The sequence below is a fragment of the Pecten maximus genome, chromosome 8 (genome assembly GCF_902652985.1).
Source record: "Pecten maximus chromosome 8, xPecMax1.1, whole genome shotgun sequence".
NCBI classification, from domain to species: domain Eukaryota; kingdom Metazoa; phylum Mollusca; class Bivalvia; order Pectinida; family Pectinidae; genus Pecten; species Pecten maximus.
Genome location: NC_047022.1, coordinates 42,703,441 through 42,729,633, shown reverse-complemented (window position 1 = coordinate 42,729,633; position 26,193 = coordinate 42,703,441). Strand labels below are relative to the sequence as shown.

The 26,193-nt window shown below is 37.6% G+C and overlaps 1 protein-coding gene across 1 annotated transcript; it reads right to left on the bottom strand.

Annotated features, from left to right (window-relative positions):
- Window positions 1-4,639: 4,639 nt before the first annotated feature.
- On the bottom strand, window positions 4,640-25,236 carry LOC117332340. The gene is made up of 20 exons (XM_033891226.1): window positions 25,099-25,236; window positions 22,090-22,204; window positions 21,690-21,854; window positions 20,905-21,015; window positions 20,094-20,216; window positions 19,600-19,863; window positions 18,996-19,119; window positions 17,111-18,281; window positions 15,728-16,907; window positions 14,192-15,561; window positions 13,256-13,946; window positions 12,855-12,971; window positions 12,377-12,693; window positions 12,012-12,116; window positions 11,579-11,735; window positions 10,964-11,147; window positions 9,196-10,796; window positions 7,776-9,014; window positions 5,718-6,233; window positions 4,640-5,050 (listed from the first exon to the last, which is right to left on the bottom strand). Exons 1-20 carry the CDS (start codon window positions 25,234-25,236, stop codon window positions 4,779-4,781), a joined length of 9,960 nt encoding a protein of 3,319 aa, XP_033747117.1. The 3' UTR covers window positions 4,640-4,778.
- Window positions 25,237-26,193: the final 957 nt, after the last annotated feature.

The following is a 26,193-nucleotide window of genomic DNA, read 5'->3' as shown; positions in this document are numbered from 1 at the left end:
ACGTGACCAATACCATACGAAGACATACATAACTACAGGCGACCGTGAAACTGACTACACCAGGACAGTCAACATCATACCCTTTCCCTCTCAGCCAAGCGCCTGTCCAGCAAAATTTGTTGTAGAGGGCACGTCCAAGTATCCACTTCTTTGGAGTACATGTCTCAATTCCCAAGCTGATTCCCTGAGAGGCATTCAGTCCAGACTTCTTAGAGTTTCCAAATGTAATACTGTTGTACCGCCCATCCACAGCTATTCCGATGGTGCTCGGAGACTCCTGTCCTCTCAGGGTGTTGTCCTGTACCACCAGTCGAGTCTTTTCCTCCATGTCTGTTTTGTTAAGGGCAGAAATCTCCCGTGACACCTGGTTGGCCTGTCGTTGCAGGTATGTTCAGGTGTCCGAGAAGAAGTCTAGCTCCTTTGGTGCTGACGGACTGTCCACACAGTGCTGAAGGTAGATATTTGTTAATTAGTGCTGGCTTTGGTCCGGGCTTCTCCGAGTCCGCTATTCTGTAAAGTTTGTAAAGCTGAGACTTGTACTCACACTTGACACACTGCACAGAGCAACTCCATCCCAGGGCCCATTTCTTCTCGGAAACTAGTTTGAATACGGGTACTGGACAACTGGTGTGGAATTGCTCTGCATGTATATTGATGACATCGTTCCACATCTTCATCATCAAGATAACATCAATTATCCGGTTTCCATCTATTTCAGTCTCCGAGTCTGACGAGGCGGTGGATGCATGTATTGTACAGGGTCTATCTTCGGTGTCCGCTGCTACTTTGGATTGACTTTCCGGTCTTGGTGTTGTCACCAGCTGAGATACTTTGGTGGCGGTCAGTCTTCTGGTCAGAACTGGGGTCACCTATGTGTTGAAAGGTTTGTACCTTACATCTTGGAGAAATAGGCCTTTATTCTCGAGGGTGTTTCCAGGTTTGAAATGGTTATTTCTTCTCTTTCTGTCTCCCTTCATACTTGTATTGGTCAGTATTGGTCAGTGGTGGTCAGATGTGTTTGGAGTACAAAACTGAAGTGAAGCTGAACACTGATCTGGTAATTGTGATATACACATCAGTGCCTGTTTGATAATTGACTTCAAAGGTGTTTTGAAAAACAATTGAGAGAGGCTAGTATATTATCATTAAACAGATATACCCATTAAGCTCCCTCCCTCACCCCCACCCCTTCCCTGCCTCTGGCTAGACAGCCTAACAGTACATGTAAACAAGTGCTGGCTACAGTGTGTCCATGGTGGTCATTCACTATGATTGGTCACTGCATGTCTTTAGTATTACCTGTAGATTATCTCATGTTTTTTATGAAACCTAATTAATACTTTGAAGCAGTTAAAATATCAATTTGATAGCAAAATTATAGTATTTTAAAACAAAATTAGTTTTAAAATCTTAAAAAAAATAAGTTAAAATTTGAAATTGAAAGCAAACTTTGCATAGCTATATGCAGGGAGTATTAAAGTTTACATACCACTTTACAAAATTGAAATATCTCAATTATTGAAAAAATCTATTTCATTTTTTCTTACACATGGTGTCAGAAATATATACAGTAATTGTATGTAGAATTGTGTCTTAATTGTCAGTGTCAAGGGGGTGTTTTTAGATCTCTCTAACTCCTGTTTTATGTGTCATGGAGTAATTCTGTTTTGACCGCATGATTTCAAATGGCTCACAGTTTATGAAAAATATTATTTTAAATTTTTGACAAAAAGAGTGTCCTATAATAGGACTGAGACCACAATTAAGTACTTCCGGGTTCAGGCCAAGCGAATGAAGTCCCCTCAGAAATGTATGTATTTCATGGAAATAAATCAAATGCCTGTTTAAACTTGATTTTTGTCTATGAATTTAATGTAAATTTATAGTAGAGATGTCAATCTATGTTTTGTGATGTAAAATATTATTATTGATCATGTATTTTGTGCGCCAGGGTCCTGTGTGAAAAGTCCTGATTTGACCTCTACCCTTGACCCGGATGTATATAATCCACGTTGGTGACACATTTTGACAGCTATCTCCAGAAAATGCCGAACATGCTATGTTGAAACTTTTATATTTTGCTTCTCACATGTTGGTCTTGGCCAGGTGAGTTGGAAAATTGGATATGAGATTTTGGGAATTTACTATGAATTTTAATGTTACAATGAAACATATAGCGAAGCTAATTGTGGTCTCGGTCCAGCTTCGACCGCCGCCTTTTATAAAATCAGCATCTTTAGAACGCTTCTAAACCTCCTAGGTGTATATCACTTACAAACGTCTACCTGACGTCGAGACTAATAAACAACGTGGAAGACGGACAGTCCGGAACGACAGGTAACATAACAGTGATTCGCCACAGAACTATATTATACATATGCACTGTTGTTATACTACGCGGTACTGTAACCGACAAACTATGTTATACAATTATTTCACCACTTGGTACTTTCTGACGAACTATGTAATGCCCTTGTTCCTCTACACGGTTCCGAACCCGACGAACTACGTAATGTCCTTGTTCTGCTACGCGGTACTGTACACTAAATTAAACAATCGCGTAGTATATTTAAGGATTGGACCTCATTTTGACTGCCTATACGTTAGAGTGCCCACAGCTGGCAATGAACATTTCCAATGGTTAGTGTGTTAGCGCTTCGTAGAATATGTTCGTTGCCAAGTGCGGGCACTCTACCGTATACATATACGCAGTCAAAATGAGATACAATCCTAGTTTTTACATCAAATACAGAATGAAGAAATATAATTTAAAATTTGTGGCGACTAAAACAGTTCCAGTGAATTTACTTAAAGACACCAGTATTGATAACAAAATTAAAAGAAACAACGCAGTTGTTTTTTACTTTTACGTTTTTATTTAATTGATATATTCACAATTAACAATTTCTGTCTGATATTAACTGTGGTTGTCAAACACAGCGTGTATTGACACATATTTAATATTGACGTGGTAAAATGTTCTTTAGGATCTGAACGCTTAAGCAATTTGTTAACCTTCCTCGTGTAGAAATTAAATATGCATCCGTTTCCAAAATATTCAGTGCAGAGATCATGAGGTAACAGTAGTTAACGCTATCAGTGATCAGCCCTTTCAAAATGGAGCCGTCTAGTTGACGTACGATAACGTCACTAATAGACGATGCCAACATTATGTTACCGATTCCAGCACTTATTAATCCGTTAAGCCTTTTTACTACATACGCAAATTTATTTGCAGTCAGAATTGATTAAACTGAATAAGGGAGCTATGTAAATAATTATAACATGAAATACATCGAAATGATAACCTTGCAAAAGATATATCAAAACACATCAAAATGAATTTATGACTATAAGCCCTGTCCTGTTCGGATAGGTATAACACAATAAAATGAGGTCTAATTCAAATTATGACCAAAATCCAATAATGAAAAACTCTTCATTTATTATAAATTCATTAACGAAATGTACATATATATGGTGTTATGAATATATAAAATAGACCCTACGTATTATACTTGGCTTAACTAAATACAACCAGAGACTTGTATATTGTGTATATTGTGATATACAAGTCTCTGATACAACCCATATCAATAACAAACAAACTACAGTGTAAAGACTCTATGGTCCATGCGTTATGTCGACTGTATGTTAGTGTTGATAGACATCGCGATAGGATAAGTTCCATAACGGGTTCATATATATATATTACTTCAAGCTCAAAAATCATAACTAGAAATTGTCATAGACGATTTGACGGGCGCTTCACCTACTAAGCACAAAAGACCAGAAGGGTTAATATTTTCAAACATAAAGACTACCTTAGAATATTTTATAGACATTCATCCAAATTTTAATATTCTTTCAAGTCTCCAGTAAAGCCGGCATTTGATATATTACGTGGCAACAAAGTAGATGGAAGAGGGGAAATAACTCGTACATGTCGGATAATCATTATAATCGCTGCAGTCGTTAAACTTTGTCGGCTTTTGTTCATTAACTTTCCTTCAATTTATCGGCTCAATGGCACCAGTGAATCTAGAGAAGAGGTTTAAATAGCGTTTTTCATAATGGCGGCCATAGCGTGGATCTTGGGTTTTTGACGGACCTTTAAACATAACCCTAGGTCAAGATTATCTGAGACATTTCAGGCAAGTCTGACCCGAATCTCACTGGTGGAACTTTAGAAGAAGTCTAAAACAGATATTGTTAAGGAAAACCATTATCTTGCAGGCACTTTACAAAATGGTTGCCGTCGCTGCCATGAAGAAGGATTTACGAGTCAGAAAAATATCACACAGTCATTCATGTTAACGAAAAATATCTAGAGAATAACAGAATATTCGATATTGTTCATTTGTATCTATAGTGTGATTCATATGCAATCAAAACAAGGGAAAAGGTGGCGAAATTTTGGATTTTTGTGTGATTTCTTTAGGCTTACGCTTCTTAAAAAGAAATGTCAATGGATCCGTTGTTGCTAGAGCTACATGGTAATACTCCGGTTCGAGGTTAAAGTTCAATTTCCTGTCACGCCAATACTGTATCAGAGCCTTGGACATGCGCGAACATTTCCCAATGAAAAACACATTTACCTAATATACATGTAGTTATTTTGTTTGTAATATTTGCCGTGGTATTATACAATGGTAATACGAATATCATGTTATATTATAAAACGCTTAACACGTGTCGAATGACATTAGTCATACTATTTTTTAACTATTCAGTTTTGGATTACGAAATACTACTAATAGATATTCATGAATTGTTTACTACACTACAGGAAAGCTGTCTCTGTATGTGGTTTCTGGACCGGTGTCATACACAGCTGTTACCATCACAAAAAGTTCCGCTATATTATTATCCAACTCAAACGTGAAGACGTTACTGTCAAACACGTGATACCACACGACATCAGAGAATCCGATTTCGGTGCCAACTGTCAGTATGTAGGACGTCTTCAGCCTGTCAGTCACTTCAAAAACCTGGGAACAATTAAGGGTGACATTTCCTCCCTCAACTTCCGGGAATCCACATGGCGTTCCTGAAAAAATCAAATACGGTATTATGTCTAATTACCTAAACCACTGCATTAAAAAAAAGAAAAAGCTTTGAAAAGAGAAACAAACAAAACAATCTCATCGCCTTCACGGATTGTAATTTATCACATTACTGGTTCGTTCATGCAATGCGAGAGTCAAAAACATCCTAGGAGACATGCGTATTGCCACTATTATGACGTCATGTATAATTTATAACTTCACTATAAAGATATAACTGTTTATATGATAAACACAAGCTTACACTTGTGTCTATATAATATTGAATTAAATTTATCAAATACGTTCAATACTTTAGAATGTCACTCGCCTAAATGTTCGTGGCATACCACATTATGAAACTCGTTTAATGCATTCACAGATGTAAGATCATGTATATATATTTAGGGAATGATGATATGACCATGAGACACTAATAATAGTATACCTTGTAGTGTACTGCCACTTAATGATAAACCTCATAATGTAGATTTGTATTTTACTGACTCCTGGTTGTTTTTAGATACCCGCAAACAATACTATTCTATTCGTACTCTTTTTCGTATTACGTAAACGTTTAAAGTTAAAGTGATCCTGATTTTGTAAATCATAGTCAGTTCATCATCTCTTATTAATTAAGAAAAAAATAGATCAATTTATATATAGCATTACCTGTCAATAACGGTGACTGTCGGAGTACATATATGGTTGAGTTGATGATCTCACTGAAAACGCCTCTCTCGTTAGAGCCTCTTACTTCCAAGCCACATTCCGAGCCCTTCACGATGTTTAACGTGTAAGTTGTAACATAGCTATGGAAACCCACGTCTACCCACGATGTCTTGGAACCGTTCATGTAATCTATACGATACTGGTACGTGACGTCACCCCCGGGATAGTCAAACTCGTCCCAATGGAACTGAAGGTTCTCCCCGAACCTCGTCACGACCTGTCCAGTGACCGTGGTACCGTGAACATTTAGGAATTTTATTCGGCTGTCGGTATGTCCGGGAGGATCAAGAAGGATGGTGATGTCATTTGTACGGGCCTGTTTTATCATCCCGGCATTGTTTTCACACGTGATTGTTCCAGTGATAATGGTGCCATGTGGGATTCTTAGGGGTTCTGAATCCACACTTATCTTAGATATATTGTCGGTCTGCATTCCTTCGGTTCTCCATATCGACCCTGTTATCATAAATTGATGTTTAAAATGTAAGCAAACTCGATTGGGATTGTAGTACCAAAATATACAATAGGATCAGATGGCACGCTAAGCTTATATAAATCTATTTCAGGTATGAATAGATTATCTAAAATTTAAATGATTGTAACAAATTGAAGAAAATGAATGTGTGTATATGATGTATATTGGTCAGTATAGAGATTTCATATTTGTATTGATAAGCTGTTAATGGTTAAATGGAGGTAATATCTTCATTCAAATGTGCAGTTTGTATATCCTAAAACAAATATCATTGTTTTCATTATTTACATCTCAAAGGCAATACGTATTGAATCCATGAATACGAGGGTTTCTGGCATAAATGCCCATTAACTCCTCCTCCAGCCTTCCACACATGTGAGCTAGACTCATATCGGATGCCCCAACAACCCACCAAAGCTATATTATAATGTGCATTAAGAGACATAGAATTTATAAGGTGATATGTTCATGTAGAAATTAATACAACAGTGTAATTATTAAATCTATACATACATAAATAAATCAATCTGCGATTAAAATAAGAACTAATCTAAGAACTAATGTAAGAAGCAAGTCGTTGGTACAATATCTGTAGATAACAAATGGTATTGAAGCTTTAGAAGGCCCGGAATGTTTTCTCATAATATTGTTTATTCCAAAAGTTTTAAACATTCTTAAACAAATTGCAAGATATCAATATCAAAATCACCAGGTATCTTGTAATTTTCCATGAGACAGTACTTTCAGAGTTAAGTGTTGCGGATTATTTATTTTATTCCTTAATTGTAGCCTTTGTTGTTCATATAAATAACATTTAGAATACAGTGAAATAAAGTGCATTCTCCTCTGTTACGTCATCATATTGGCGAATCAATCAGATGGTCTTTATATGGTATATTGTGGGATGTTCCTTTCCTTTGCCAAGTTATAATCCGTGCAGCTGCTATTTGAACTGTATCAATTTAATGTTTATATGCATTATTACAGTTGTCCTTAACAAAAAATCTTCATACTTTAGTATTGGTCTGATGAATGCTACGTTTATGTATGAATTTTTCCCCATCTTATTGATATTTTAAACTTTTGAGAATGTTGTCTCTTCTATGTAATTTCTGAAGAAATATTTTGTATATGTTCAATGACCCATCAGCTTTAATATTTAAGCCAGGTTGTTTATAAGTTTGTGAACTACTGATAAGAGTGTTTGAGAAATACAACCGAGGGATAATTGTTGCTCTTGTTCTTGAGAAAAGAACAGATTTTGTTTTATTTGGTTTAAATCTAACATCCAATTTTACCCAAAATTTGATATTTTCAAAATCAGTGTTTAATTTTAAGGTTATTATCTTTCAATGCATGCCGATATTAGTCACCAGCTAATAATTTTACTTCGTTGCTTAGAGTGTTAGGTAAATCATTACTAATCAATAGTTTTAACTAATTATTTGTAGCTTGTATCTTATATGACTTCACGCAAATTCCTCGCCACAAATGAGGAGCAGTAATGACATATTTATACTTACCACATGCTACAACACAGTCCACGTGCTGACTCTCTTTGTCCACTACCTTCCACGTGATATGGATGACCACGTGACCTTCTGTTCCATCACTGTACTGAAGGAGTCCGTCTGATATTGTTGGTGGAGTATGGTCAATGATAAGAGGCGATGACCGGAAGTAGGATCGCAGACCGACGTTGTTTTCCACTACTGCAGTAGCATATATAGGGGTTCCATGAGGTAGATTAACCGGGAACGCGTGATAGCCTCCCGTAAACACTGGCTCAAGTGCACGGACCTGGTATCCGTGTATAGTTGTCCCCACACCTAATTCTACTGATCGCACATCACTTTCTGGATCGATGAACTGCAGCATGGCTGATACTGTAGAACACGCTATCTGCTGCAGAGGTATCCGGTAGGTTGAATAATTGTGTAAACTAACGTCGTTACATTCCTGCAGGACAACTGTAAGACTACCAAGGTCTACCTTCCTATCTGATGCTTTCACAGAAAGAACAAGGCTCTCCTCGGAATGAACAGTAAAGACATGGGAAAAAGACTGACGCACCAGATGCGCTTTAAATGAGTGATCGTTGAGAGACACTACTATATCAGTATCTTCAGTGCTGTTTGATATGGTCACCAAAAGTCGATAGACAATTGAATCATTTCCCAAACTTATCTTCCATTCTTCATTTGGTGTAGACAAATTACTTTCATGTGTTTCATTATACAGTGTAACGTAACTGGCACATTGGTAAGCGACTGGTGGGGTCGGATCGATAATCACCGGTGGAGAAAGAACTTCGTCACTTTCCTGTCCGGACGCATCCACGGCTTTAACTTTGATAATGTAACTCCTACCGGCCAGTAGGTGTAGACCTCGCAGTGTAACTTTAGTGTCTCTGCCTACCGACTGGAAGGTCAAAGACGAGGAATTGTCTGAAATGTCAACAACTGCAACTTTATACAGCTGTATATGTGAATGTCTGTCCATAAAGCCGTTCCAGGAAGCTTCCATGGTATCGGTGGAAGCTTGACCTAGGTGGTTTTTATAGTTCTTCGTATTGAACACAGTCCCAGGCAAAGGGCGTTCCGTGTCGACAACGAACCCGTCCGAGCTATAAGTAGTCGACACGTTTTGTGTATTAACAGCTGTCACTGTAACGTAGTATCTAGAACCAGCATGTAAATCCAGCTCACTCCAGGTGAAGTTCGAGGCCTTTCCAACATTAAGTACAGGTGACGTGTCAGAGGCTTAAAAAGAAAAAAAAAGATCAATTTGGAATAAGTCTTTTAAATAATCATCACTAAATGGTATATTGTCATGATACGTTTACTATAGACTACATGTTTTATTTCTATAATTTACAGTTTATTTATACATGTGTAACAGTGCCGAATGAGAAAACACGAAGTTAAACCGATAGTTACTCACCTCCAGGACTTGTCCCTAGTGACGTCAAATAATGAAGGATTCCACTTTGAGAGTCGGAGAATCCATTCCTCCAGCAGGCCGTCACAAAGTTTGTCACTTTGATGAATTCTACATGGGAATCGCAGTTATCTATTGAGACTTTTATGTGAAATCCTTGCAAAATAGTCGGAGGTGTACGGTCAATCAGTAGAGACTGTGAGCTGAATATCCTGTAGGTGTTTGTATCATACCAAGCTCTTATATAAGTTATGTATTTATGGTCGTGTAACAGGGCGTTATCGCTGCTTACACAATAAACCACACTGTCTCTCATTCCTATATCATGCCATACCTCTTCTCGTAAGGTATCAAATATACCAGCACCATACTCCATGTTTTCTAATCCCATACTCCACTCCATGCGTATAACGTTCAGATGAGATTGTAAAGAAGAAAGGATCCAGTTGGCACCCAAACATGCTGACGAAAGTGAATGAAGTGTATGGACGCCGATATCGTACCCACTATAGACACTCACAGACTGATAATTTGAGCTGTCTGTTTGGTTGCAGGTATTTGAATCGACAGTAGAGCATTTCTGTCCAAGGGCAGCACATGTACAGTCTTTGTTACAATAGTGGACATCACACGAATGCTTTTCTATCTTTAGGATTCCATAATCACCTTCCATATCTGTTTTAAGTACACGGGTGGTTACCCTTGTAGCAGACGTAACTAGTCCAGCATTGTTTTCCGCTATGATTGTCAGTATGATTTTAATGTCCACTTCCAGTTGTTGATTTACATTGAAGAAGCCATACTGAATGTCACCAGGTTCTCCAACATGTATGAGTGAAATGAAGCCGAGGGATAATTCATTACCACTATACGTCTCTCCAATACTCACGTGATACATGCTGATTCCTGATTCTACGTCTTCAAACCCATTCCACGTTACATTGATTGTAGTACCATTATTCTGTAATCTCCACGACATGTCATCACCGAATCCTCCAATGTGTGGCGGTGATGAGTCGACTAACAGATATCCACTGTTAACCGCCGTACATAACCCGGCTCCATTGCATGCTACCACTGTCGCCTGGTAGCGGTCACCGCTGAGAAGCCAGTGTTCTGGTTTAAGTAGAATGGTGGTGTGATTTTCATTAAAAAGTTCCAGGTCTTCTATATACGTGTGGCCGTTATGGTGATTTGTGACGGAAACCTTCTGTCTTACAATGGGGGATTCATAGTCCTCAAACATCCACGAGATTTTGAGAACAGAAGTGTCCCATTGAGTGAAAGTGTCCTCTGAAATATTAGCTGTACTAGATGTGAATACAGGTGTCTGGCTACAGATCGGTTGAGTGACGTCGACCGAGAACATGTCTGACGTCACGTAGATGTTAAGTCCAACTTTGTTGTATGCCCAAACTGTGGCGTAAAGAGGCGATTGAATTGGAAGGTCAAGGCCAGTGAAGAGATGTTCGGTAGACAGATGTGTGTTAGTCAAAGGAATAACGTTACAGGCTGGATCGAGGGTGCTACTGATACAAACTTCGTAATGATCCAGGTCGGAATGGGAGTCGTGAAATCCCACCCAGAAAACCTCCACGTGTGATCTATACAACACAGTAAAGACTAAAATTAAGTTTCTGATTGTCGTTTAACTGTCGAGTTAATATAAATTAAAGAAAGCTTATTTCTGCAGTTTTCCATTTTGAGTCCTCGTTATTTTCTCTAAACTAGGAACTTGCTATTTTTATTGAATCATTGTTAATGCCTTTACCTCTGTCCTATATAATTAAGATGTCCTTCCGCTCGTCCTACAAGTACCTGGCCACGTATCGGGGGCGAGTGATCGACCAAGACTCCGTTGGACGTGACGTCCGTACACAGACCTCCGGTATTGCAGGCCTGAACCGTGACGTAATAGATAACGCCCTCCTCCAGGGGTACAGACCATGTCATATCTGTTCATATATATGATGTTTATAGTAATAATCATGGGAAATATTAATAGGCGTGAAATACAGTAAATATCATTCGGTCGATAGAGAATTCAAATATAAGAAATGCCATAACTCAATCCAAATCTGCGTTCACAAGGTCTACATACTATAGCTATTCATAAAATATCTAAAAATAATGGCTAAACACGAAGTCTGTTCATGTACACCTGACCATATCTAACACAGAAAAAATAAGAGAAATTACATCAGAAAATATATACATGTAGTATATATGATATAAATGTGGCACGCGGGAAAAGGCAGTGTTCTCGTTTAAGTAGAGTTGAGTTATGTGGCTAGGCCCCGGATATAGATATATATTTATGAGGGTTAAGGTTAGAGTTACAATAAACTTGCGAAGTAATGGTGACGCAAAAACGATTACCACATACTTGTTCTCAGACCCACAAACGTAAAGCGTCTGACGTCTCTTTTGAATGGTCCCGTCCCCAGTCCGACTTTGTAGTGATCCACACCAGACTCGGGGTCAGCGAAGCCCTCCCAGGAACACACCAGGTGGCTGAAGTTGCGTTGGTAAGCAAAATCATTCTGAAAGAAATAACATGAGTGAAACGACAGAGACCTTTCTGTACCAAACGAACCTTAAAGTCGATGATGTCTTTCCAACATTTGTCTTTTAATATCGTTTAAATAACCATGAAATACTAAATGTGTTTATATATATCCCGTCTCATGGTATCTACCGTTCATTCGTTTTCTGGTTTTATTTTGATATTTGTTTTGGTGTGAATAGATAACACCGGGTTGTTTGACGAGCATGTAGATAAATGATAATAAAACTATAATATAGGACATTATACATACACTATAGCCGGGGCCTTCTCGGACAATTCCTGGCAAGGGATGGGTATCATCTAGAAGGAAATACCGTGACACGGCTACTAGTGACAATCCAGCTCGGTTGGTTACCTAAAATGGTGTATTTTTATACTCAAGTCTACAACAATGTAACATACAAAGTTTTCGATTCGATAAATAAAATCAAAATGACTCGGAAAGAGGGTATTTCATTACAATAATCATATCAAAACTATTTTTTGTTTCTTTTGACTGACGTGTTCAGCGTCCCGTAAGTACTATCGTTGCGCTGTTAAAGAACGAAAATCACACTATTGATATGTTTTTTGATAAAATTCGTTATTATTAATTTATTGCATAATGTCGCTTACCCGAAGAAATGCGTAATAGCGATGGCCATGCTGGAGGTCTAAATCACTGAAGTCAAAGAAAAACGTGGAGGGGTCTACATGTAGAAAGGAGACCACATCCGGGACATCGGCATAGTTCCCTATTGCTACTTCGTAATATTTAATTCCTGACTCCATGTCGAAGAATCCCTTCCAATGGATTACACGATTCTGAAGTGTCGTCACGTATCTGTGTACGTGTAAGTCTCCAACAAACAGTTTACCTTTTACTGGAGGAGTGTCGTCAAATACCACACCGTTAGAAATCGCTGTAGTGGCCAATCCGACCTTGTCTCTGGCTTTAATGGAAGAGAAACATTGGTTTCATATTCGGCTAGAGTATGAAACCTCTTAATAATCTGTTTGTGTCAAAATATATACCCCGTTATTTCCTATGCATCACACATCAACACAGCTGTAAATTGTGGTAAGAACTAAATTGTCTAAATGTATTAAATACCTTCTACCGTGGCGTAGTACACGATCCCTGATGTCAGGCGTGTATTCCGTACCAGTACTGATTGTTCCTCCCCAACATCTCTGTATGTCTGCACATCTTGTCCCATGGGATAGGACCCTTTGTACAAAAATGTTTTTATAAATTAGTGCCAATTCATGATGGCTACGTTGTGTTGGCGACGTAAATAAGCATGTAAAAATGAGCTCTATATAAATCAAAAGCAATATAAAGTTAATATCAGTCTTAGGTTATATTGATTATTTTCTTTTGTTGGAATATTGTCAATCACGTACCAATAGACACTTTTGTTTGACGCTAGATATGATTATTGGTTAAATGTGCGCTATGTGTCAATGACAAACTAAAGCCAAATGAAGTCAAGGAATATTGTAATTACGTACCAATAGCGTATCTGTACTGCAGGAATCCAACACCGTAAGAAGCGAAGTTGTCATGGAAATCTGTCCAGGAAATGAATACTTCATTGCTATCAGACAGATAACCTCCATTGGAGTGAAGGATGACAGACCCCGGACTTGGTCCAGTTTCGTCTATTATCAAGCCATCACTACAACCTTCGACTTTATCGAAATGTTCTACAAAGTCCTTTCTTGTTCGGTTACATGCTGCACTTCTGGCACAGATGTAATATTTACCCTCGTCGAGATTTACCTTTCCGAAGGAAATGGCGCCTTCATTTGTTTCTCCATACATCAAACAGTTGATGTCACTATCACATGTGTCGCTTGGGATTTCTGACTTTGTCATGAGATACCAAGTTACTTTCCTGTCCTGTAGTCCGATCATACACGCGCCTAACTTTGGTCGGGTACGACTGTAATCTAACTCGAGTTCATGAACGTTATTCAGTTTCTCGCCAATATTTGAGCTAAATATTGATAGCTTTAATTCAGAAAAGACAACAGAGTCCACGTCGATGTCATATACTATTTCTTTAGAGAATTTATTCTGATGAAATTGTATCTGTAATTGTTCACAACTGATTGTCTCTCTTCCGGAATGACAGAATGCTTGCAGACAAATGTAGCGTTGTGTAAAGACATCTGTGGGCATCTTTTTACATGCTGTTACCTGTATTACACATGAAAAGGATGAAAAGTACCGTCTTAGCAATAAAACATCAAAAAGAAACCATACGGGAATGTGACCATGAACATAACTAATATTGACTATGGCTTAATGTTCAGACAAAATCATCTTATTTCAGGTTGAAGAATTAATTCTGAGGATTTAATGTTGTGATAAGAGATTGTTAAATATATACAAAATATACTAAACGAATTTATGACTCATTGTACCAACGAAATATTCTTTACCTGGTATTGTTCGGTTCTATTTCCAACACTTGTGGTCCAGTCATGGTTCGTAGACATGCCGCTGTCACTATCCGCTATTCTCCACCGATAAAACAAGGCACCCGAGTCGGCTATATTCGAACACTGAACGTCACTCCAGGACACATTGATCGTGCTGCACGTGTCAGAATAGTCCATTAGAATGGCCGAGATCGGGCCAATGTGTGGTTCAATTTCTTCTACAAATCCATCGGAAACGACTCCAGCTAGACATGTCGTTGCAAAGCATACTTTGACTGAACCAAAAATATATTTTGAGTCCGTTATTGAGTTAGTGAATACAACACTTCGTAAGTCGGCAGTCGCGATTACCGTTTCAATGACACTAACACTGTTGTCCGTGTCCTTCACAAACAAAGATATCTCAAAGTGTGTGATGTAATTAGTGTAACCTTTTACCTCCCAGTGCACAGCTATAGGAGCACCAGCATAATGATAATCGATGTCCTTCTGGCATCGGAATACATTGAATCTCATCTCGGGAGCGTTTTCCGGAATATTTGAAGCGATAGTAAAAAGCGGACGACGATCAACTGGTGTAAACGTAATACTTCCTGGTTCACCTCTGTTGAATACGACATCATCGCTGGTAATAGTGATGACGTCATGCAGCTGTTCTGGGAACTGTACAGTATATCGGTGGCCGATGTGTAGTATTTGGTCACAAGATGCAGTAGCGTGTGGAAGAGTGTCGTCCGATTGCAGAGTCCATTGACATACAAATGAATCATTAGTACAGCCCAGACCATCAAAGACCGATATCATATTCAATACATCATCCTCAGAAAGTACCGTGAACCCATCCGAGGACGCAAGACCCGTCCCGGCACTGTTGTTTACTCGTAATACAGCGAAATAAGTAGTGTTCTTGGTGAGAGTTGCATTGCTTTGGCAGTGAAAGTTCTGATTCTCTACTGTGTGGAAGTTATCGATGTCGTCTATACCCGGACTGATCCCTAGGCCAACTTCGACAGTCACGGCTGTCATTTGATCGGATATACCTGTCCACGATACACAATAACCAGTGAGGGAAAAAGAAACATCTCTATCGGTGAATGGTTCCTCAGTTAATCCAGGATATATATCTTTTACTGACCCGATGGTTGGTTTATATATTGCGGGAAGGTGGATAGCTTCACTCATCACTGTGCAGTAATGACCAGCGATATTGAATACGTGTAGCTCGATATGTAATGGATTATCCACATCCATAACTAATTCCTGAAGATAGTCAATGGAAAGAGCCAGACAATCAGAAAGGTTTGTACAAACGGCTGTGTCGAATGCTTCCCAAGACGAAAAGCCTGAATTTCCCTCATTCTTCTCAAAATCTATAAAAAAGTTTTTCGCGTAAATTAAATAAAGGATGACAATTAAAATACAATTTACTATGTTGTTCACCAAAAATATAAGAAGTGTATTCATAAACCCTACTGTGCAATAAAATAATGGCTTATCATTAAATCTTTTGTTATCACAAAAATTGAAAATACTTACGAATTCGGTAGACAATGGATGAAACGTCTTCTCGCTGTTCAGCGTCTGTGAACATGTTCCTATGTAGGTTTGCTACCACATGAGACCCATTCTGATATAACGGTACTGACAAGGGACATATAGGTGCTGACTCGTCAATTACAAGAGGACCAAATGTTGCTGTAGTCGAAATGCCGGCTTTATTTACGGCCTTGATGAAGATGTAAAACTCTGTCCCGGTAGTAAAGCCAATATGTTGTTGTCTGAAGAATGTATTTTGGTGAACAGATTCAAAGTTCTGAAGATCTGGGAAATCAGCTGATAGAATGGTTGAACCAAATCCAACATAGGTTGTGCTGATTGGTATGTTATTGTTAAGGAAGTTCCAGGAAAGACGAATGCTGTCAACGGGAAGGTAGAAGTGAAGAAGGTTTGTCATACTGCAGGCATTAGTGTTATATGATTGGTTGTAATCCAATGGAAGTAAATCGAGTTTAAATCCATTTGTAGTGTCTGTACATGTATGAGAACACAATGATGCTCCGGTTATATTTGTTCGTGTCAGCTTTTCAGAAATGAGCCAAATGTCACCGTTATAACATACTTTGTGTTTTCTTGTCCGTGCGTTGGAGAGTGTAACATTGGTTATTTCAGGTGGAGAGTCATTTCTTGTGAAGCCATCAGAACATACGGCAGATGAAGGTTCCATGGCACGATTAAACGCAATAACGGTAACAAAATATTTCCCTTGAGCTTGTATATCAAACTGAGTTGATGTTGATGTTGTATTTTTATACTGGATGTGTCCCGTTAAGTTTCCTGATGAAACTATTTCATTCTTTTGGAGACATCTGGTCGCAACAGCTACTTTGTAGAACTCAATTCCACTTTCATGATCAATAAAACCGTGCCAGTGAACAGAGATACGGGACTCACTGATGTAGTCAATATCTGTCTGGCCGTCTAATCCTTCGTAAACAACGCCATCTGCTGGTGGCGATTCGTCAACATCTACGTCGACTACAACTGACGTTGTCAATAGGGCCGTATTTGTAACTTCAATCTTGTAGTAGTACTTCCGGTTATGGTTACCTATATGAGTGTTGTTAACAGTTAATGCGTTTAGGTCAAAACTGAAGTGGACAAATTGGCAGATACCGACAAATGGACATATACACAACTGGGGTTCTGAACATGACGTCTGAAAAGAGAATTTTAAAAAATTTACGGAATTTGATTTGAAATTGATATGTATACAAATGTGAAATAGTATGCATTTAAGTATATTACAGAGGAGATGATTTAGATTGAAAGTCATAAAATATTGTTACATAATAATGGCTTATTATTATTACAGTTAATATGTCAATCTGAAGATAAATCTATATATCAATAAAGGCTAACCTCGTTATTGGTTTGTCGTACTCCTTCCGCTCCTTGTCCTATCAGTCTTTCCGGTTCTGTCTCGTAGAACCACCAGAGAACTTGTAAAAGTCCACTGTGAGTGTCGTACGAGTCAAACTCCAGCCACATTCTAAATAGATCCGTGGAATTGTGAACAAACAGTTGTTGGTGTCCATCCCGTACTAACCAGGCATTAGATATTACTGGAGGGCTCGCGTCAACGAAGAACTGAATGGATTCATCAAAAGAGTTTCCTACAATGTCACTCGCATTCAACATGAATCTGTATGTATCGCCATCCTTAACCGTATGTGGTATGCAGACACTCTGAGAAGATATGTTACTGATGACATTGGAAGAAATCGTTTGGCCATCAGTTTCCTTAATTAATTCGTAATTAAAATGGGTGATTCCATGCACGTTTGATGTTCCTATAACAGGCAATATACCGTCTGTCTGATCGTAGGCTGGCGGGACGAGACCATGTTCGGCAGCGTCTATTGGTCTGAGAGGGTTAAAATGCACAAATTTGTCGTTATAGTACCGATCTCGCCAGCTAACACATATTTCACTATGTACGATTTGCCAGGTGTAGTTGGTATTTTCTGCAGCTGATGTAACATACAGCTTATATCGTGAGTCAACTCTGATTCTGGATGAATTGTCGTACAGGACGAATGTTCTGCTCAGTCGTATATTATTTGCAACGTCCTTGACCTCCAGCAGAAGACCGTACATAGCGGGCTCGTGTTCAGGTAATTGTATGGTTATCATAGAATTTTGTACCATATCTAGGTCCGTTGTGCCGTCTGCCTTTGCACTATCCATGAATAGTCTGTTAATACCGCTTTCTTTAATGTCATGAATCGTCACTCGGAGCGATTCAATTCCGGACGAGTGTAGCACGTTACCTCCTACAGGAAATGGATCCGTCCAACCGGATGTTGAAATACTTATCACTCTCTCCCTTGTGACACGTGACGATACCGTCAATGGCTCCTCCGAACATGAACCACTTACACTGCAATGTTCTGGTTTAGCATTGTCGTATATATAACAGAGATCACGGGTCCTCTCAGTCTTTGTGTATCTCTCTGTCCATGTTGCGTGGGTATGAACATTCTTCGATATGAAGTGACCTCCAGCTTTTGGATGAAATCGCAAGCATAACCTAATGAAATAAACACATCTTTATAACTATTAGATGTAAGCAATATGGCGTTTTGGCTCGCAAATAGGAGAATGGTATATGTTCCTCTCTCCGTCTTCTCACACCACTTATCCTACAATCACAAGTACACTCAAAATTATTTAAATTGATATAAAAGACATTCTCGTGTGATTAGCATATTTGATTTTAACTTCCGTTAAGATATAGCGTACATCTTCATTATACCACTTGTCGATCTTTGGGATCGTAGATTTCCGATACTTTGTCAAACACCCTAAACTGCCCAAAGTGTCGTATACTACTGAACGATAGGGCGCTAAAATACAAACCTCCCAATCACGTAGTGTGTTTGTCGTTTGTAATTGTAAGACAATTGTAAGACACGTCTATTAACAACAAGCACACAAGAAACAGTATAATACAGCACGCAGAGTCAATGGAACACATCAAATTGTTATATATTTATACATAACAGTAAAACAGCAATATTAACAACAAGAACACAAAGTCAATAGAATACCTCAAACTGTTATATATTTATACATAACAGCATTATACAGGTTAATTAACCAACTTGATGTCACGGAGAAATATGTTGTTTGAGAAGCCAGCACAGGTTTCATCTGTAACGCAGGACTGCCGAAGTTATTCTTTCATGGCAGTAACATTTACATTATAACCAAGGTTTATGTATGATTATAAAGATCTCGTTACCTTTGTCCGTTGGATAAAGTATGCGACACAGCTATCGTCTGGTCCGTTGGGATGAAATGTGACTGAGGAGAGTTGCTGTTCGGGTCACTGCGGACAGTCCGACTGGCTACCAGTGTCTCAACACCTAATAGAAATATTGTTACGAGAAAATTTCAGTAAAGAAATATCAAGTTTGTCAAGGGATTATTTGATTCTTACAAAATCTTCCGATAATAACGTCAACGAAAAGTATATCCTATGCCTGTAAAAAATGTGTTAGGCCTCAATGTATTCGTTGCTTAAAATAACTTATTGTGACGTCATATGCATAAGACCACATAGGCCACAATATTTTGATTACTTAGAATAATTTATTGTAAAGTCATATGTATACAATTTGATTAGGCCACTTAATAACTAATTGTGATGTCGCATTGAACAAAGTCAGTTTCAAAATACACGATCAACCATCAAAAATGATGTAAAAGGTTCAGATGTTATCAACATACTATAATCCATATATACATATACACTATATGACATTTGATTTTAATCATACCTATCTAACATATCTTGTAATTTCAATCTGGTGTAAGCATTAGTTCATACTAATTCGTTAACGTACCTGTCACTGGTTTTTTCACTGTATGTATTTGGACATCAGTTATTCCAAACACCTCGCTGTCGACAAACGCCGGCCTCGCTACATGTGTGACGTCAACAATGAAATCAAATGCTGTGGAGGTCAATATACTATCGACCTGGAAATTCCCGTAGAAATCCTGCTGGTTATCACAATGGGATGATCCAACAAACGGTGACATTTTAGAATCTCCACTTGATGCAGTTACTCGCATGCTGCAGCTTGTGATATTCGGTAGGAGGGTCGCTGCACAACAGACGATTAAAATATTGTTTTAAAGCAGTAAATCCCGACTGCTGCTATTGACAGTCCGATAGAATAGCCCGTTTGATAAAATAAACTCGCTTGATGATTGAAGTTGTGTAAGGCAAACACACCAACTAAACGAACAGGCATGTAAATGATTACAGTAAAACATTCAATATAGAACTCAACCGAAAAAAAACCCCAAAAACCAAAAACCAAAACAAACTTACGTTGACAGATGGCCTGACTGCTGTCATAATACCTTGAGAACCCAGCAGCACAGGAACAAGTTCTGGCGTAATCTCCACTACATGTACCTGGCCAGCACCACCGATCCTCCCAAGAACACTTTCCTGGGTTGAAAACAATCCATTATGTCACATTTCCTCCAGATTGAAAATTATAATTGTAAAGGTTTTTGAAAAAAGAAATAGTTAAATGTAAGTATGAGGTGTCAATGTCAACCGCAAAACCAGTTAAAATGTAGGTACGAGATGCCAATGGCAAGCTCAAAAACCAGTTAGTATGTAGGTATGGGATGTCAATGGAAAGCGAAGAACCAGTTAAAAGGTGGATACGAGGTGTCAATGCAAAGCACTGAACAATTTAAATCTTGGCACAAGGTGTGAATACCAAGCACAGATCCAATTAAAATGTAGGTATAGGATGACAATGCCAAGCGAAGAACCAATTGAAATATAGTTACGAGGTGTCAATACTAAGCACGTAACCGTTAAAAATCGGGTATGAAGTGTCAATGACAAGCACGTTACCGTTAAAAATCGGGTATGAAGTGTCAATGACAAGCGCAGATTTAGTTAAAATGTAGGAACGAGGTGTAGATGCCTAGTGCAGAAACAGTTTTACAAATGTAGATAAGAGGTGACAATGCCCAGCGTAGCCCGTACACTTTTACTGAGTGAATCAAAATGAAGGTCACATCTGAAATCGATGATATATATTTCTATATTTAACATTAATTACATAAGTGTCGTCAGTTAGATGTCCCTGAATATGTTTTCTGTGATAAATCAGACTTACGAGTACATGTCGAATCACCATTGTCAAGTTTGTAAAGATCCAAGTCGGAACACTTCAAACACAAGGCCGGAATTGCACTGTTGCAGCAGGATATTTGACAGTTTGCTATATCTGTAATTCAACAGCAAAAACACAACATGATATCTCACAGTTACTTTAATAGTTATATCTGTAATTCAACAGCAAAAACACAACAGGAATTCAACATCACAAACACAACAGGATATCTCACAGTTATATCTGTAATTCAACATCACAAACACACCAGGATTTGACAGTTAGCTATATCTGTAAGCCATAATCACCGATATACAACAGGACATCTGACAGTTGGCTATATATGTAGGTCATCATCACCAATAGACAACCGGATATCTGACTTTTAGATATATCTGTAAGTCGATCGATATCATCAACTCTAGACTGGATATCTGACAGTTCGATACTATACTCGCAATTGGTAATTAACATGACACTATACTCGCCATTGGTAATTAACGAGGGTATTTTACTCATCACTGGTAGTTAGCGAGGGTAATATACTTGCCATAGGTAACTGACAAATGCACTTTACTCACTTCTGGTAAATAGCAATAGTACTATACTCGCCATTGGTAATTAACGAGGGTACGATACTCACCACTGGTAGTTATCAAGTGCGCTATATGTATCATTGTAAGCTACCGAGGCTGTTATGCTCACCAATACTAGCTACCGAGGGTAAAATACTCACAACACGGTACGTACCAAGGGTATCCTACCTCCTGGTAGGATATTAAACTTACCTGTGCACGGCCGACAAGTTGTTGTATCACTGTTCGACCCGGCACAGTATGATCCCTGTCCGACGGGGGTCGGGTTATTGCACGAACGGTACCTCATCTTTGTTCCTGATTCACACGTCACGGAGCACGCGCCCCAGCTACCCCAGTTACCCCATCCGCCATCAACTATAATAATAAAAAAAGGTGTCTGTAAGAACGTAATGGTTCAATACTTTGGCCTCAAGTATATTATATATATAATGTAACTTAAAATCTAATGTATATATTTATATATTAATTTTCTAAAGACAAGAGTTTATTCTGAGTTGAAGGCAATATGAATATGAAATGAGCAGGTGACATCCTAAAGTGCCTGAGGCAGCATGCGTAATTACTAAAGTAAACCAAACGTGATACCTACCACTACATGTCACGTGCAGGTTATTGGAATTGGAATATGAGCCAGTTACTGAACAGTATTGACCAGAAGGACACGGAGAACGTCTGTTACAAACATACCAGCGCATGTACTCCATCTACATAATAAAGAATATTATATATCACATTTGGCATCCACCAATGTAAACAAATCGGCGTTTTGTTTATACAAATGTTTTTCATGTGAAAAGAGAAATACTGCGACTATCATTGTGTCGGTACCATGACGTGATAAATATCTGTGTTGGGTTTAACACTGTATTGTGATTTACCACTGTATATTCCTTTTGAGGAGAATACCTGGACGATATTATTTGTTAAGGAAGTTGATGTCTACATTGATATAACTGTTGAGGTGGTAACAGGCTATATGACCTATAGAGAGAATACCTCGGCTATATTACTTATGAGGATGTAACAGGGCTATATTACTTATGAGGATGTAGCAGGGACATGGTTTATTTTTTAAGAGGAGAGTACGAAGACTATTTTAATTTTAAATCAAATACAGTGCTGAATCTGATGGTCTATCTGTTCAATTTGAACGAACGTTTTGAATAAGGGGATACGGTCATTGAATCATTAAATAAGTTATACGAACAAAAACAACTTTGTGAAACAAAAAATAGGTCTAGTTTCCTTAATTTACCAACAATACTTAAACTGAACATAGATTATGAAATTGCTACAGCTGTATTATTTTCACGATTAACAGAAGTTCTGCTAAAAATACCCATAAAGGTCAAAATGATTTCTTAAAGAATAGATTTATTAGATACAACATAAGACAAATGAAATGTATCATAGATTGTTATATGCATGTACAATATATTTTTTCTTTGTTTTGCAAAAGTTTTGGACACAATAGAATAGCATTTCATGTTTCTTGTCTATCAAAATGTGGTTTTGGAATTTCTTTTATCAAAAGGGTAAAGTTTTATTGAAATGTGTATATTAGTAGATTATACTCTATTTAATGTTATTAGTGTTCATTACATGTACAAATCATAACAGTTTAAACCTAAAATTTAAAGGCAAGCCTTGTGACCAACTGCCGGCTTGAGTACCACACTCAAGACTCCCATTCAGCTACTGACGTACTGATACCACATCCTGATGACTAGCAGGAGAACCGAGAGATAACGGATAGACTTCATGGAGAATTGGTGTGCTTTTACATGTAGAAGCTAGTAAATATGTTAACATATATGATATGATGGATTCGACTCTTTCGTTATTATTGCGATGAAATTATAGAAACTGCGACGATAGTTTAGGTATCACGACGAAAGCCAAATAATTTTAATGATGAATTAGGAGCTACGATGACAGTTAAGAAACTACAATGACAGTTTAAGAAACTACAATGACAGTTTAAGAACTACGATGACAGTTTAAAAACTACGATGACAGTTTAAAAACTGCGATGACAGTTAAGAAACTACAATGACAGTTTAAGAACTACGATGGCAGTTAAAGAACTACGATGACAGTTTAAGAACTACGATGGCAGTTTAGAAACTACGATGGCAGTTTAGAAACTACGACGACAGTTTAAGAACTACGACGGCAGTCAAGAAACTACAATGACGGTTGAGAAACGACAATGACAGTTTAGAAACTACGATAACAGTTTAAGAACTAGCCACTTTCGGAAAAACGTAATAGAGGAAAATTACAATTACTGTTTAAGATGAAAAATAATCTAACTCCAGTTTTTTTTTTTTTTTTAAATATTCTAGTGCCCCAATCTGTGGGTCAAAATACCCCTTAAGCATTTAGAAATAGAAATGATATTGTTGTTTCTAACTATAGGATTTTTGATACATATTCACCTTTTTTTACCTTCAACCATTCCTCTATGGAACGAACTAGATCATAATATTACATCTTCTCCTAGCTTGAGCATTTTCAAAAAGGTTATTACACCGGATATGAATACATTAAAACATCCCAGTTACTATGGTTTTGGTGATAGGAAAATTAATACAATTCATACTAAGTTAAGGTATCAAAACAGTTCTCTCAAACATGACTTATTTCGTTTTAACCTGGTTGAAAATTCTGAATGCCTTTCATTTTTTCTTTGAGTGTCCAAATTACGATATACAGAGGCAAATACTTTTTCTTAGTCTTCGAAATGTAGATATCGATGCAGCTATGAACTTACAGTTACTCCTATGAGGAAATTATCATCTGCTAGTAGACACTAATTTAATCATATTCAGAAATGTACACAAGTTTACAAAAATAAGCAATATATTCTAAAATGCATATGTGTTTGTTCTGTACTTCCTGCCTTTTGACAAATCGGAGAACAATGTTACAAAAACATTACAAAGATGATACAAAAATACTAATTTCGTGACCTTTACTCTTTATTTTGTCAAATGTTTTGTATTTGTTTTGGAAAAGGGCATTGATAAGTTGCAAAAACTTGTGCCCAATCCCTTTGTACGTTTAGACAACAAAATATGTTTGATTCAAATAAAAAAACCTACAATGACAGTTTAGGAACTCCGATGACAGTTTAGAAATTGCGATTATATTTGAGGAACTGCAATGAGAGGTTCGGAACTATGGTTATTGTTAATGTTCTACGTTTGGAACAGCAATATTAGTTAAGGAACTACGATACTAGATTAGGAACTCAAATAATTTGAAAATAGAGTGATATGTTACGAACTACGATAATAGGTTTAGAACTTCGGTAATAGTTAAGAAACTATAAACGATAATGACCTAGGAACTCAGATGATTTGGTAATAGTTTGATATTTAAGGAACTATGTAGATAGTTTTGGAACTATGATAATAGCTGAGGAACGCTAATGATTTGAAACTACATTGATATTCAAGTAACTACGATGATAGGTTTGGAAATACGACGATAGTTAAGGAACTATGATGCTAGATTAGGAACAAAAATGATAACTTTGGAATAACAATGGTTACCTTCCTTTTCTACAATTGGTTTCTAAATTATCACTTACAATAGATTCACTTCCTCCTCTCACTTCTTCCACTTCATGCCAAGTACATCCTTCCCTGCACTCCTCCTCCAGTTCATAAAACCAACCTCGTTTTTTCCGGGAATGAAGGAATGCCTTTGCCTTTTCTTCCGGGATCATAGGTGTATTTCCTTCAATGTAATTGTGACAAGAAAATTGTACAAGCAAATGTAGACTTAAGAAAATTCGGTTTTGCCTTCTTAATTAGTTTATAATGTTTTAATAATATGTCAAGATATTTCATACTGTCCAATGCTTTTTGGAAACCACACCTTTCACCGCATTAAAATGAGTTGTTCTGAAAAACTTAGAACCAAAAGAAACTGGTTTATTGTATCAATACGTGTTTTCTACGAATGACACGTTATACTTACGTCCACACTGTATTAACATGTGGGTCGAGTTCTCGATTGATAACCATACACAACTTAGCGGGCGACAATACGCAGCACACTGCTCTCTGGTTTTTGTCCCCTTCAAAAAAGCATTTGTCGATGTTTTAACATTTGCACAAGGTTCATTTCAAGAAAGATAACTGTAACACCAGAATATTATTCTTTTTACATTTTCATTGTAAGGAATAAAGTCGTGCTATTGATAGGAGTGTATAACAATTTAATATGAATACAGGACTAGGTGCCGAACGACGATTACCATACAGTCGTCTTCCATTTAGATCTCGTATAGTGTGGTCCAATGTGAGGATATCTATTAGTGTATTCAGTAATCTCAAATTATCAGCCATACGAGTGAAATCTATTTGATATTATTGAATATACTTTTAGATATATTATATCGAAAATCTTGACGTCTTATAACATGACGGAGAGGTATATGTAAATCTTTATTTCCCCTTTGTCGTTTGTAAGCGGTGTTCTGATAGATCAAATAAAAAAGCGATATTTTTCAACTTTCACTAGTGAAAGATATCAGAAAAATAAACATTTTTTCAAAAGTGAAAAATATCACTTTTATCGAATAAATAATTTTCAATATTTCACTGGGTAAAATGTAATAAATAGGGAATATCGAATGGCTTCCCGTTGAATATGAAATATATTTCACGAGTACGACAGA